Genomic DNA, 15,592 nt, shown 5'->3' with positions numbered 1-15,592 from the left:
AGTGCTCCAGCCAGCTTTTCAAAATTGAGGGGAGCTTCCGCAAAAAAGGGCACATTTCACGCGTAATTTTGGAAAATAGGGCATTTGGTTAAAAATATACTTAAGCCAGGCAGCCACAAAATGTATACTATATACTTATTAATTGTAAACACTAGTGCATTGGATGACTGAACACCAATTGTATGCTGTTCCTCATTTTGTGTAATGAAATTATAATAAATATATTTCTATCTACATTGGCGCTAAGGAAAACAACTTAGTAGCCAATTTCCAAACCGACTTGGGCTAGCATCCGACTACATGCATTAGAGATATGTAGATATCACATTTCTTTCCGGTGTGTGTGTGTTTGGGGGGGGGGGGGGATTTTGATGTTTTTTTCATCACGTATCATCATTTAATAGTTGCAATAATCCAACTCCCAGCTATTGACCCTCATTCAAGAAGAACTACATCATTGAGCTGCATGTTAATCTTTCAGGTTCCAGTTTCAGCATCAGTGGCCTTTTAAAAGAAAATGAAATGTAGAAAACATGAAATAAATTCAAGGGTTTCACTGGGTCAAAAAAACGTTGTGACTGTCACTACTTAAATTCGTTGCTTTAAATAACTTTGAGCCAATGTTTATCCACAATAATAATATTTATAAAAACAAAAATCTATATTGACAAATTTAAAGTCTAAACAATGATCAATGTTCACCATGAAGTAGCATCCAGTCTGGAGATTAACATGAAACATTGTTATTGTTAATAATAGGATTAGCTAAAAAAACTTCAGCGTACAGTTTATATAGTATTGACAGACCTGTACGCTGAAGCTAACCCCGTATCGAAAGTCAACCAGAGTCGTAACATATTTATGTCACGCTATAAATCAAAGTAAGCTCATTTTCTTGGATACATTTCTACATATATTGGTGAATGAATATAAATTACTGCATCGAGGAATATTTTAAGGTTCAAATGTTTCAAATGCATCTTACAATAGATGAAAATAACTCTCATCAGTCTGAAATTCACAATTTTGACGCCATTGTCGCTTTGTCACGTGACGAGTTTTCATTTGGATACTTTCAGATCGACCTTGACATTTTATGCTGAAATTGTAAACATTACTTTTGTTTTCTGAAATCTATTATTTGTGATTAACAACTTACGTCTGGTGGATTATAAGACTGATTTCATTGTGAATCAGGTAGTTTTATATAATATTTACTTTGACTTTGTATTGACACTACAATTTGTTTACAAAATAAGCCAGAATAATTAAAATACCGGGAAATGTCATTCTGAATTTGAAAACACTTGAGCACATGGTTTGTTACTAAAATTAGAAATAACGCAATATGACCGTGAAATCTCGGGAGATTCGCATTTCAAGAAAGTCAGTCACATCGCTGTTTTTCTCAATATGTAAGAGCAGAATAGATACATTTTAAATGTTTAAGATAGTATTTTGTGAAAGAATATATCAGTTAAATGTGAAAAATGTCAATCTTTCCAATCAAGTGGTTGATTTGGGCCAACAACTGCATTTAAAAGCTGTTTTGGACCGGTCTTTGTTAACTGTCAACTTTTCGGGAATTTCTGGTTGACTTTCCTAATGGGGTTGGTCCATAACTATAAAGTCGCGCCAGTCAAAAATCATAACAAGCAATATTTAAAGTTATGGTAGCCAGAACTATAATAGGATATATTTATTTCACAACACGTTATTTTAACTAATGTTAACAACGTTGACAGTTTTGTTTGGTCGCGAAAATATATGACAATATCAACATTACATTTAACTTGCAGAGTGATAAATCTTCCTTCCAAACAAGTTCTTTATTTGTTGAAGTAACAATTGTCTGCCCCTATTCATGTTAAAATTCATCATGATTGAGGACAGACAGTGTTTTTAAGTTCAGAAATAAAATCCAAACACAAATATGTTTCCATTTCGTAATTTCGGACTTAAAAGTAACCACATATTCGCATTAAAAAAAGATGATAAATTTTCAAATGTTAATAGGTATTTTGAATTAAAAATCACTATTTTTGCAAACAAAAAATTATAGCCAAAAAAATTCAGAAGTTTAAAAAAATCAATAGTGCTGAGTTTGATTTCATTCAGTGTGATTGTGCCTAACCAAAAGCGTGACCTCAGAGATAATCTTTCACAGCATGTTACTATTGTCTGCAACAAAAGGCAAATTAGTGATCTGATAACAAACCATGCCCTTGGGGTTTGTTTGTTCACAATGTGTTGACTTATTACACCACATGGAGTCATGTAGGGGTGTTATCTGTGTATTCATGTCGATGTTTCTGGCAATTTATACGGCCTGAAAGCAGGAATTTAGAGATCAAAAGGGCATTTGACAGAAAAATAGAGGGGCGCTTTTTAAGTGTGCAAATTTTAGAGGGGCGCAGTGCCCCTCTATTTATTGCTAGCTGGAGCACTGTCTTAATACAGTATGATCAGATGACAATTAAATCCCAGAGTGAAGTTGGAGACAACAAACGGATCGTATCTCGAAATATATTTGGAACCCCCTGATTGCAATCAAAAAGAGGCCGACAATTCAGAAAATCCCTGGCGGTTTTCCTGGTAAAACACGTCAGTACATATTTTGAAACATAATTCTGCTAGATACGGTTTTTGATTGGTTTCCTCAATTGATGTGTTTTCTCGATAAAAATACGTTTTAAACTAAAAGCCGGGATCGCCCAGGATCGTCTGGGATCAATGAAGGTATAAAACTCGACATTAACACAAAGTTACTATAAAATTATTAGTTATTTACCAATTTTAAATAATTTTAATTTGTTTGATCGGTTAGAAGTGTTTTGACAATCTTTTTTTACGCAATTCAATAAGCAAAACTAATATTAATGGTTAATCCCGGCTTTAAGTAGTGAGTTAACCCTGTACAATTGTTACGACTACCGTAACACGTTATTTTGCGACACCTAAGATTCACTTACCATTTGTCATCAGATGGCAATCCAGTGCTCCAGCCAGGATTTGAAAAGGGCAGGGGGGGCTTTTTTTTCAAAAGGGCACTTTCGACGCGCAGTATTTTGTCAAAAGGGTACTTTCGACGCGCAGTATTTTGTGAAAAGGGCACGTTCGAGCGCGTAGGTGTTTCTGGAATGCTTTCTATTGCATGTTAATTTATATGTTATAAATAATTGTATTATTCCCGTTATTATTTAACCATTCAAATATAATGTCAACAATGAGGATTAAACTAATTACAATGTTATCAGAGATTTATGAATTATCATATGTAAAAAAAAAAAAAAAAAAATTTTTTTTGAGGGGGTGTGGGGGGCAGGGCGGAGGTTCAGGGGGGGGGGGGGGGGGGGGGCAGGGCGGAGGTTCGGGAGGGAAGGGCGTGGCGCCCTTCGATTTAGGCCTAGCTGGAGCACTGCAATCTATGTAAAAAAAGGTTTTAACATTCATGTCGTTGTTTAAGTTTGGCTTTACGGGTGGGGATGGGGGTTCCTCGCATAAGAAAAGGGAAGGAGGAAAGTAATAGAAAGTATAAGGGGAAAAAAACAAGGAAATTTCTCTCGAAATGGCGTGAAGATTACAAATAGATGTCTTAAGTAGATCAATATTGAATTTATTAGAATTAGTAAGGCAAGCTAATAAGAATGATTGAATCATGATTGCGCATCTCCACGCACAAGAAAATACAAGTTGAATGATAAATATAAAGGTTTTGATAATATTTGGGTCAGGGCACATGAAAGATTGGTCAGGGCTAGTAGGTTCTGCATTTACTAGCCCGAATGGGCTAGTTAAAAAAACAGTTAGTGTTAAGCCCTGTCGTAGGATTCCCTTATTTCGAGCATGACCTAATTTCGATCACTTTGTTAATATTAAGAACACGGCTCTCATGATGACATCACACACATGTGTTCCAAGTACTTTGTTTTACTATCATTACTTTGCTTAAAACTAATTACAGACACAACTATAAAAGTGGAAAAACAGTTTAATTGCATTTAAAAATCTTACTTCAACTGAAATAATCCAAATTTATGCCTATTCCATGCATTTTTTTGGTACTTTTCATTAAACTTGCACATAAATTGCAGACCACTGCGCTAGTGTTAACACATAATATCATGTATTTGATTTATTTTAAAGAAAATTCTTTAACTTTTTCACGATTCCCAGAAAATGTTGCATTGAACAATGTGTGCGCGCACATCGCAAAAATAGGTGACATGCTAATATCTACATGTTCAGTGGGTATTCCCTGTCCCGATCTGATGTTAATTTTAATCAAATCTTTAAATAGTAACATATATGCTGAAATTTTATTTGAACTAATTGAACGTTTTTTTTCTATTCTTTACCATTTTTTTCGTGTCAATGTTGCTCAAAAGAAGATTAACTGTTAATACAGAAACTTGTTTTATGGTATATAGAAGTTATAAAAAAATAATTAATCTTTCAGTTTCTCTAAATTTGTCCAGTGAATTAAATTTGCGAAGTTTTGTTGACCTCATGCCTATTGCAATCATGTACTCTCGCTTTTCGGATGTGAGCTCTCGACTCAAGGTTCACAACTCTCGAAGTGTATGTCATTTATGGGTATGTATGAAACCAGGGCCCTCAATCTATAAAATCTGCGGCCGATTTTGGCCGCAGTCCCCCACCTGAAAAGTATACTTTTTTCCCCTTTTTAAGGGGAAAAATTCCCCCTGAAATAAAAAAAATAAAATTGTTTAATAAGATGTGTGTCATGATTATTATATCTCAATTCTGTTTCAATTTAATCTTGTCAAACATACTAAATTATGAAAAAAGAAATAAATATAGTGCAAACATGTACAAATGTAATAATGAGAGAGTAAGTTAAAAAAATCCCCCCAAAAGCGAAACACCGCGAAAATTCCCCCTCTTGACGGTAGCGACCCGCTTCCCCTAAAATGGATTGAGGGCCCTGGGAACTGTCAGCATCGCGTGGTTAAACACACTGTAAATGAACAATTTTGGCATGGATTTAACAGGAATGAAATAAATCTTTTAAGGTACATCGTTTATTGCGGCATTTTTTTAATTAATTCAGAAATTATTTTAGTTGTTTCCTTAACCTCTCGACTCAAGGTTATTGGAGGATATATTAATTTTAATATGTGAATTATTTTGTACAATCACGATCAGTAATTATTCCAAATGTATGAATAATACTGTAAAAATTATTTTTTTCCCCAAATTTAAAGAAAATGTACGCTAAAATTCTTTATTTCACTGGTACATACATGTCATATTTCTGAATCAGGGATAATTTTAGATCTGCGCCCAGCGTCTGTGCATTTTTTTGGTACTCTTTAAACTTGCACATAAACTGCAGATCACTGTGCTAGTGTTAACGTAAAACTGCTCATCTGTTATAATGGTCAAGTGGGGTTATTGTTTGTCGCACTACACATGCGTGAATGTGATGAACAATGGAGGCGCTAAAAATCTAGACCAAATTGGAAAACAACCAGAAATCCCTGTTCCCACCTACCGTTACCTGCAAAAAACCTCGTTGACACCTACCTTTACCAGCTATCCGTTATTCGGTCAACAGCTCAACGTAAGCTTTCAATGTAGAAGTGCACAAACACAAAGACAGTTTTGCATATTGTATTAAAACTTTTTTTTGTGTAAAAATCTGTTGCTTCCTGTTCATATCTGCCATTACCGACTCTTTTTTTTGTTCTGACAACGGCCCGGTCGGCCCCTTCAGTCTATAAGAATTAGATAATTGGGTGTAGTATATGTATTTCTTCTGCTCATACAATGTAGATGGGACCCATAGATTTAAAACCTATGAGTCCCTGGGAGTGGCTGGGACTCATACTTTTGATTTCTAAAATTATCACTGCTGAATTAAAAAAAACAACCTTTGATTTGTACAAAAACAAAACTAATAATCAATTTTTTGTACTCATATAAAACTAACCTTTGACACTATGCAAAAAAATGAACATTACTAAAGAATTGCTTTGAGCGATTTGTATTGTCCCAATAGAGAACAGTACTTGTACAAACCCAATTGGGAAAATGTGCGCAAAAAAACCTGGAAATCGGTAATATTCTCAGCATGAAGTCTTCATTTTTGGAAATTGGCGTGTTTGATTTTTTTCTCCTAATTAATTTAAAACTTATAACTTAATGTTGTCAAGTTGTCAGTATTACATTTACTTAGGTTCAAGCCAAAGAGCTGCATATGGAAACTAACTAAATGTTGCATTTTATTTATGAAAATAAACAAACAATTTTTTTTTGGAAACCTTCAATTTTGGGATTGTTTATGACAGCATTTGGCAATTTTTTGTTTTTTCCTCATTAGGAAAGTTTTTCGGTAAACTATAATATACATACTTATATTCAACATTAATTGAGTTTGTATCAGGGTTGGCATATTGACCGGTCAATTGAGTATTGACCGGGCCGGCGGTCAATACCCGGTTAAAACCGGTCAATACTGGTCATTACTGGTCTTTACTGGTCAATACTGGTCGATTGAAAATTTTAGCATTTAAACATTACAAAGGAGCCATTTTATATTAAATCAATAATTATTCTGTAATTGATAAACTTTTTTCTGAGTTATTTATTGTAAAAAAATCTTTAAAGCTGTAAAAAGTTACTTCTTTATTATTTATGGAAACAGCCTCAAATACATGAGGACTAAGGCAATATCTTTATCTCAGTGTATCACATCTGTTACTAAAGTATTATTACTATTGTAGGTACCATAGCATTTCACTTATCTATTGATATATCTATTTGATAAGCAGATGGACAAACAGAACTCTTGTGTATTCTAGGGTTATAAATCTAGCCTCTTAGTGGTAATAAATTGCATGCAGTGTTATGTCTCTGATATCGACAATTAAGCAAATCTGCCCTTAGGCTATTTCATATCACTCACACAAGAAGATTACATTGTACTTGCTATTAATTTAATAGTTACTTCTAACTTGTTTCCTTTCTGTATTAAGAGGTGTTTTTCCCTTTCATATTAAAAGTTCAATTGGTATTCAAATGAATAAACAATCAAAGTTCTTGATTTTGCCAACAAATAATGTTTTCCAATTGTGGGTCTACTTTTCTTTTCAATTATTTTTTTCTTTTAATAATTATTTCTTATTATGTTTTTTATTCTTATATCAATAAAAATTAAAGTTTTTTTCACTATTTTGTTTAAAAAGTATTTAAAGAAATCAATGCAAAAATACATGACAAGTAAGGATTGTGTCAAAAAGGTGCCATTTAAGGCCCTATTATCAGTTTTGGCTGCCCCAACCTGTATAGGTGAGAAGACCGTTAGAAGACTGTGGGGACAGTGGGGTATGAGGAACAACTCATACACAGTAATTGACAGGTTCTTGTTGAATCAAGCACAGAATTATATGAGCATCATAATTCATTAAAAATGAAAAAAAAATCAATCAACCAGAAAAATCAAATTGACCAACTTTGACTTATTTGCAAAATTTTGAGAGATTGGCCTAAAAATTGCATGAACAGGTATAAAATAGTGGGTATTAATAGCTTAAGACATTATTGGCAACATGTCTGTTTAATTTATATTATCAATATTGTTTAATTAGGCATGGAATATAAATTAAAATTGGGGGTAAAGTTCAATCGACCAGTATTGACCAGTAATGACCACTTCGGGAGTATTGACCGGGGCGGTTTTAACCGGTAAAAACCGCCGGTTAAAACCGGGGGCGGTCGATTGGTGCCAACCCTGGTTTGTATGGTACAGGCTTGTGTTTTTTTTGTTGTTGTAAATTACTGTATAACACAATAAGATTTGTACATGAATGTTTGTTGAATGTACAACAATTATATGCATGTACCCATCAAGTAGCTGTAAATGAAATTCTTTGTTTATAAACTTATAAACTATATGAAAAGCTTTGTATGTATATACGCAATTTTCTATGTATATATGTATTATTCTATGTTAAAAATAAAATGTTGCACTGAAAAATAAAAAGAAATCAAATTAATATAATGCAGTAAAATGTCTAATATTTATGCCCCCCTTCGAAGAAGAGGGGGTATATTGCTTTGCTCATGTCGGTCGGTTGGTCTGTCGGTCGGTCTGTCCGTCCACCAGGTGATTGTCAGACGATAACTCAAGAACCCTTGGGCCTAGGATCATGAAACTTCATAGGTACATTGATCATGACTCGCAGATGACCCCTTTTGATTTTGAGGTCACTAGGTCAAAGGTCAAGGTCACGGTGACCAGAAATAGTAAAATGGTTTTTGAATAACTCAAGAACACATACTTTAGGATCATGAAACTTCATGGGTAGATTGATCATGACTTGCAGATGACCCCTATTGATTTTGAGGTCACTAGGTCAAAGGTCAAGGTCACGGTGACCCGAAATGGTAAAATGGTTTCCGGATGATAACTCAAGAACGCATACGCCTAGGATCATGAAACTTCATGGGTAGATTGATCATGACTTGCAGATGACCCCTATTGATTTTGAGGTCACTAGGTCAAAGGTCAAGGTCACGGTGACCCGAAATGGTAAAATGGTTTCCGGATGATAACTCAAGAACGCATACGCCTAGGATCATGAAACTTCATGGGTAGATTGATCATGACTCGCAGATGACCCCTATTGATTTTGAGGTCACTAGGTCAAAGGTCAAGGTCACGGTGACCCGAAATAGTGAAATGGTTTTCGGATGATAACTCAAGAAAGCATACGCCTAGGATCATGAAACTTCATAGGTAGATTGATCATGACTTGCAGATTAACCCTATTGATTTTGAGGTCACAAGGTCAAAGGTCAAGGTCACGGTGACCCTAAATAGTAAAATGATTTTCGGATGATAATTCAAGAACGCTTTTGCCTAGGATCATGACACTTCATAGGTACATTGATCGTGACCCGCAGATGACCCCTATTGATTTTCAGGTCACTAGATCAAAGGTCAAGGTCACAGTGACAAAAATCCTATTCACACAATGGCTGCCACTACAACGGACAGCCCGTATGGGGGGCATGCATGTTTTACAAACAGCCCTTGTTTAATATATAATTTTGTATGTTTTATTTTATCTGTAAAATAAATTTAAAGAAATACTTTTTATGTATGCAAATTGTTCAAAGAATTTGCTACTTCCCGAATTTTGATTTTTAGCTCTATCATTTTTGTGAAAGCTAGAGCTGTTCTTCTCACCTGCTTGAGAAAAAAAAATGAGCAAGTTTCTGGATAAATTGACAAATTCTCTTGAACTATATGTTCAGACATTTTCTTTATGGTGACATTCTGTTGGTGTGTGTGACTGGCTGCTAATAAAGCCGTTCAACAGTATTATTTTTTTAAATATCTTAAAAAGAGTCATTAGTAAAATTTAAGATGCTTTTAAGCCTCAATCTACAGACTCTGTTTACAAAACCAGAAAATAATTATTTATAAAATGTTTTTATAGTGATACAATGTTGTTTTTTTATTAGAAAGTTCTGCTTAATTTTTTTAAACATTTGCCTATGTGCGCAATATTTGACGTCAGAAAATGTACCAGTCAAATGACAATAATGGTCTGATCAATTATTTAGCGAAAAATGTCACCATTCTAAAGCCCTGCTTGACTTCATATGATCCGCTAGTTATTTTATTGTTTGTTTTCTCCCCAAGGTCTAGAAAATATTGATTTGTCAACTGGTTACAGAGGCAGGGACTATGGAAATTGTGGTCCTAGGTTCTTGCTGATTGATTTTTCCTTTGATGCTTTGTAATTCGGACTGAGACTGATTGGTTTTGAATCCTAGGTGATTTTACCCGTTAAAGCCAATATATCACCATACTCAACAGGATTGTTATTATGAAAGCTGTATTGAATATAATAGCAGATATTGATTTGACTGGTCTGTTGAGTTTAAGCCAGCTGTGTTTTTACAAACATGAAAACCAAGCTTTTCGTTACTGTCAAATGGCCTTTACTTTCTTGTTTTAGACTAAATTGGTATAAAAAACATTTATTTTTCTCTAGAAAAATCTTTTAAAAAATGCCCTGATGCCTTATCTTAAAAATGCATTAACTTTTACAAAAACATTCTAAAAAAATAATGATGGAAGCAATTACATTTAAAATATTTAAATAGGCAAATTTTACCAATGCAAATATAACTATTGATTTAGCAAAATATTAAAACATAACTATAAAGGTAACAAAATGCATCAGACAATTGTGCAAAGTCTCTAAAAAGTTAAGTATTATACTTCATGCTGTATCTACATAAATATGCAAAAATTCTTGAATATGTTTTTGGTTATAAAAATGTATAAGCTATTTCATAAAAGGAAAATTTGGATCGTCAACGTCATAGATTTTGAACACTAGACGTAAATGACCTTAAGCTTAAAATTTTTAAGGATCAACTACAATTTTAAGTTGTCAAAATTATGAATGTCTGAGTTAAAGTCTTAGTCAGTTTGTTTCTACATATTGTTGTAATATTTTATTTTATATAAATACTCTGAAAAATGCTCTCTTATAGATCAGTATGCTATTAAAATACAATTTTGAAGTTATCTTTTTGGTAAAATTGTAATAACAATGATGCTAGTCTGAATTATTAGCAGGAATAATGTGTTAAATATTATAATAAAAACATGCATCTGTGTATGCATTTTTACTAATTTGTATAACTAATTGTTTTATTCTCAAACATTTACGCATTACATGTACCAGTTAAAACTACCAGATATTGAAAATAAAGTTGTATCCATTGGGCTTTTAAAACTTTAATTATTAATGTACAGTGACTATGGTCCATTTAAAAATCACCTGTTATTTCAGGTCTGAATGTCATAATTGTACTGGGTGTTCATAGGTATTCAATAATGTATTGATTTTGTCTTAGATCAAATAGGGATAAAGAAGTCAGCCACAGAACTCTGTCGGGCTGGCTTTATGTTAGACCTTGTGTTGGTAAATATGGGCTGATTAGTGCTGATATTTTATTAAACATTTGTCCAGGGCCTGCTTTTCAAGTCCCTTGCACAATCAGCACTTATGATTGCATTTTCAGATCAGTGTCACTTATGGCACATATATTTATGCCCCCCTTCCAAGAAGAGGGGGTATATTGCTTTGCTCATTTCGGTCTGTCGGTCGGTCAGTCCGTCCACCAGGTGGTTGTCAGACGATAATTCAAGAACGCTTGGGCCTAGGATCATCAAACTTCATAGGTACATTGATCATGACTCGCAGATGACCCCTATTGATTTTGAGGTCACTAGGTCAAAGGTCAAGGTCACGGTGACCCGAAATAGTAAAATGGTTTTTGAATGATAACTCAAGAACGCATACGCCTAGGATCATGAAACTTCATGGGTAGATTGATCATGACTCGCAGATGACCCCTATAGACTTTGAGGTCACTAGGTCAAAGGTCAAGGTCACGGTGACCCAAAATAGTAAAATGGTTTCCGGATGATAACTCAAGAATGCATACGCCTAGGATCATGAAACTTCATGGGTAGATTGATCATGACTCGCAGATGACCCCTATTGATTTTGAGGTCACTAGGTCAAAGGTCAAGGTTGAGGTGACCCGAAATAGTAAAATGGTCGGATGATAACTCAAGAACGCATATGCCTAGGATCATGAAACTTCACAGGTAGATTGATCATGACTCGCAGTTGACCCCTATTGATTTTGAGGTCACAAGGTCAAAGGTCAAGGTCACGGTGACCCGAAATAGTAAAATGATTTTCGGATGATAACTCAAGAACGCTTTTTCCTAGGATCATGACACTTCATAGGTACATTGATCGTGACTCACAGATGACCCCTATTGATTTTCAGGTCACTAGGTCAAGGTCACATTGACAAAATACGTATTCACACAATGGCTGCCACTACAACGGACAGCCCATATGAGGGGCATGCATGTTTTACAAACAGCCCTTGTTTGTTAAACACTTGGTTAGTGACTGGGTTTGTACATTCATTAACATTGACTGTTGATGGTGCAGTGTCATTAGGAACATCTCACATGTTTCAACAGACATGATTTTTGTGAAAGCGTATTATGATATAGTGACACCCGCTCTGACCATGTTTGTAGATGTGAATAACTTAAAACCCGCAAAAATCCCAAATGTTGTTAATTGGTTGATACATAATGATGAATTTGAGAATTATTTCCTAATTGAGTTAATGTTGATTGGTAACAAATTAACAATATTTGAAAAAAAGTACCATAATTGTAATGAACTTTTTTGCATGCACACATGTATAAGTATTTTCTAATTCTTGAATGGTTCAAAATTCTTTAATTTTTCAAAAATGAAAAACACTAAGCCGTGCTTCAAATTTAGTGTGACAAGGTAAAGTTGATGCATTGAATAAAATTATGTGAGTGATTTTTTGACTCCTGCAAAAAATTAGCCTTGCATCATTTTGACACATTTGTTTTCCACAATGCAACTTGAAAGGACCAGAAATGATCAAGGAAATAATAAAGCTTTTTTGAAAATGTTTTATTCATCATTATGATAAATAAGCCATTACAAAACCTTAAACCTGCATTTAGTAACATTTCAAGTTACTTCAGTCTTTTGACAATTATCATTTTTATTTTGACCCCTCATTATTTTGACTCATGTTGCAGGCTGCATGTGTACAAAATCTACTGAAATCTCTGAACACTACATTTGTTAATTATTTGGTTCATCAGTCATTAGTTAAAATCATCTGTCTTTACCAAAAGGTTACATTTTTGTCCCCTATGTTCAATGTTCTTCTTATAAGCTTGATTCTTGAGTGCAAAACTATGCTACTGGGGTAATTGCAAGTAAATTGCAAGTAGTTTGTGTATATGAGTAACATGATCTACTCAAATCCCTGATCACTTGCTTGATGGTTGATATTTGCTAGCCCTGTGGGCCACCCGCCAGACAGAGGATGTTACTGGGGACCGAGAGCTGCATGTGAAAACCACCCTGAGGGAGCTGATTATCTATCTGGCCTTCCTTATCATCCTCTGTATTGGTCAGTCTAGTGTTTTAATTACTTTTATGTGGAAAACTGTAGGAATATTTGTAGTACGAGAAATAGCTTGTCTGGCTTATACTATGTAAGTGCGTAAAGCAAAATGGTAACATTTATAATGATTATCAGATCATGTTTTAGATTAAATATCAACATGATTCTCTTGATTCATTGAAAGTTTGTTATAAGTAAATGACTGCAATAGTATTGCTACATATCCAGCACTCACCTGTTTTTTCTAAGCTTAAATAAATTTCGCGTCATTGTCAATTGTAATTTCAGTGACCTTCGGCATGACTGGGACCTCCATGTACTACTACACAAAGGTGATGTCGGACCTTTTCCTGGATTCCCCCTGGACATCTGGAGGCAGCTTCCGTACAATCACAAGCGTGGAGGACTTCTGGAAGGTAATCACAGATTGGGGTTCCTAAGTAGAAATACTTGAGGGTTCTCTAATAGAAGAGAAGTTCATACACATGTTTACCTGTGTTTTAAGTAAGCATTTTTATGATACGCGTTAGACTCATCTTACCTTGGGTAATTCTGATCTTTAAAAATCATTTGGTATGAGGTTCCAGGTATATGGTTCATTAAACCAAGAAAATATTAAAATTTACTGAATCATAATAATATGTTCAAGAATATAAGTTACAGCATTGAATTATTGGAGCAGATAAAGTGGAGATTGTTCACTTACCACAGTTAGTAACAACATTTCACAATATAATATTAACCTCTTCTATCCAGTTTGCCAAAGAGCCATTGCTGGACGGCCTATACTGGGAGTCGTGGTACAATAACCAGACGGTCCCAGATGAACAACTCGGCTACATCTACTACGAGAACAAGCTGCTCGGCGTCCCTCGGATTCGACAACTGCAGGTCCACAGCAACTCATGTGTCGTCCATGCTGACTTCAAGGACGTGATTCGCGAGTGTTATGAATCCTACTCGGAGAGTGTTGAAAACAAGGAGGCGTTTGGTAAAAAGGACAACTACACTGCGTATGTGCTGTCTTTTTATCTAGTCTTTAGTTAAACAAATGTCTTTCATTTTTAGCTCGACTATTATATATGAAATATATATAGTGGAGCTATCTTACTCACCCCGGCGTCTGCGTTTCCGTTAGGGTTAGCGTGCAAATGTTAAAGTTTTCGTACTACCCCAAATATTTTCCCTTGACATATTGCTTTCATATTTTGCATACTTGTTTACCATCATGACCCCAACCTATTAACAAGAGCAGACAACTGTATCAAGCATTTTGACAGAATTATGGCCCCTTTTATACTTAGGGCCTAAAGCAAAATAAGCCTTTTTTCAGTGAGGCCAGGCTTTGAAATCATGTTTAAAAAAAGTTTCTTTTTACAGTCATATTCTGATTAAGTTTTCATTTCATTATGTTTTACTTTGTCTGTGTTGAAAATTTCAGATAAATCCGCCAACTCGTTTGGAAATTATAAAACTTTAAAGTTGCCTAAACTTTCAAAAAACTGCCATTTTAGCGTGACATTAATTTTTTGTAAAATAAGAAATGCATGTTAAAATATATTTTAGTATCATATTAAATTATTTTTGTATTTATACTGTAGCAAGACTGTCTGTCGTTCTAAGAAAATCATTTTTAGAGAAAAAACAAGCATTTTCAAATTTTACATGTTTTTTAAAAATATACTCAATTGAGGCCAAAAGAGCATTTTCATACCTTTATTATATATTGCATGAAATTAACAATACAGGCAGCTTTAAATGTATGTAACTTATCTATTTCACTAGACAATAGGCACCGTCCAAAGATAGTATCCTAACCTTGGTCATAATATTTCCTGTATTCTGGAGATTTGTGTTCTAAAATGCACCAAATTTGTCCCAACAGTCACGGTTTGGCGGTGTGTCTCTTCTAATGCTCACTGTTTGACAACGATAGCAGATTTCTATGAAAAGGCTATCTTTACTTATTCTTAAGAACCTAACAGAAGTATACATATTTCAGTCAAACTTATATGCTGACAAGTATCAACTGTACATTGTATGGAATATGTGTCCCAACAGTCACGGTTTTTGTCCCAACAGTCACGGCTGTTTAAAGTGCCTCTATTTCTGCTTTAACATCACCCTAAATATAAACATGCATGTCATTGACTTCATTGAACAGCAATTGAAAGAATAAGACTGGTCTTTGACCTTTCAGGTTGATCAATTCATCATACTAACTAAAGAAACTTTTTGTCCCAACAGTCACGGCTGATTTACTATACACAGATCACAAAATTTTAATGGACCCCAAATGTAATACTCTGTGGTCCACATGATTCCCAAACCACTGTTATTATAATTGTGTTACATTGCAGTGTAAAATATACATAAATACACACAAAATAATGGTCTTCAGGCAATGGAACATGTCCCAACAGTCACATTTATATTAGTGTTTTTCCCAGGAGGGCAAAGGGGCATGGCGCATTACTTTCAAAAAGGGCATTTTAGCTCGCAGTTTAGGCAAAAAAGGGCAAAAACGTTCCGTGAACCTCAATTAGGGAGAAACATG

The 15,592-nt window shown here is 34.5% G+C and overlaps 1 protein-coding gene across 7 annotated transcripts in view; it reads left to right on the top strand.

Annotated features, from left to right (window-relative positions):
• Positions 1–15,592, top strand: part of LOC127868726 (polycystin-2-like) — a 49,270-nt gene that overhangs the window by 988 nt on the left and 32,690 nt on the right. For all 7 annotated transcript variants that reach the window (XM_052410741.1, XM_052410742.1, XM_052410748.1 and 4 more), the window contains exons 2-4: positions 12,928–13,041; positions 13,324–13,451; positions 13,792–14,048. In XM_052410741.1, the coding sequence (XP_052266701.1) occupies positions 12,928–13,041; positions 13,324–13,451; positions 13,792–14,048 (499 nt within the window). The remainder of the gene's footprint in view (positions 1–12,927; positions 13,042–13,323; positions 13,452–13,791; positions 14,049–15,592) is intronic.

This window comes from Dreissena polymorpha, chromosome 2 (assembly GCF_020536995.1).
Source record: "Dreissena polymorpha isolate Duluth1 chromosome 2, UMN_Dpol_1.0, whole genome shotgun sequence".
Lineage (NCBI taxonomy): Eukaryota > Metazoa > Mollusca > Bivalvia > Myida > Dreissenidae > Dreissena > Dreissena polymorpha.
This window is presented reverse-complemented; position numbering and strand designations above follow the sequence as displayed.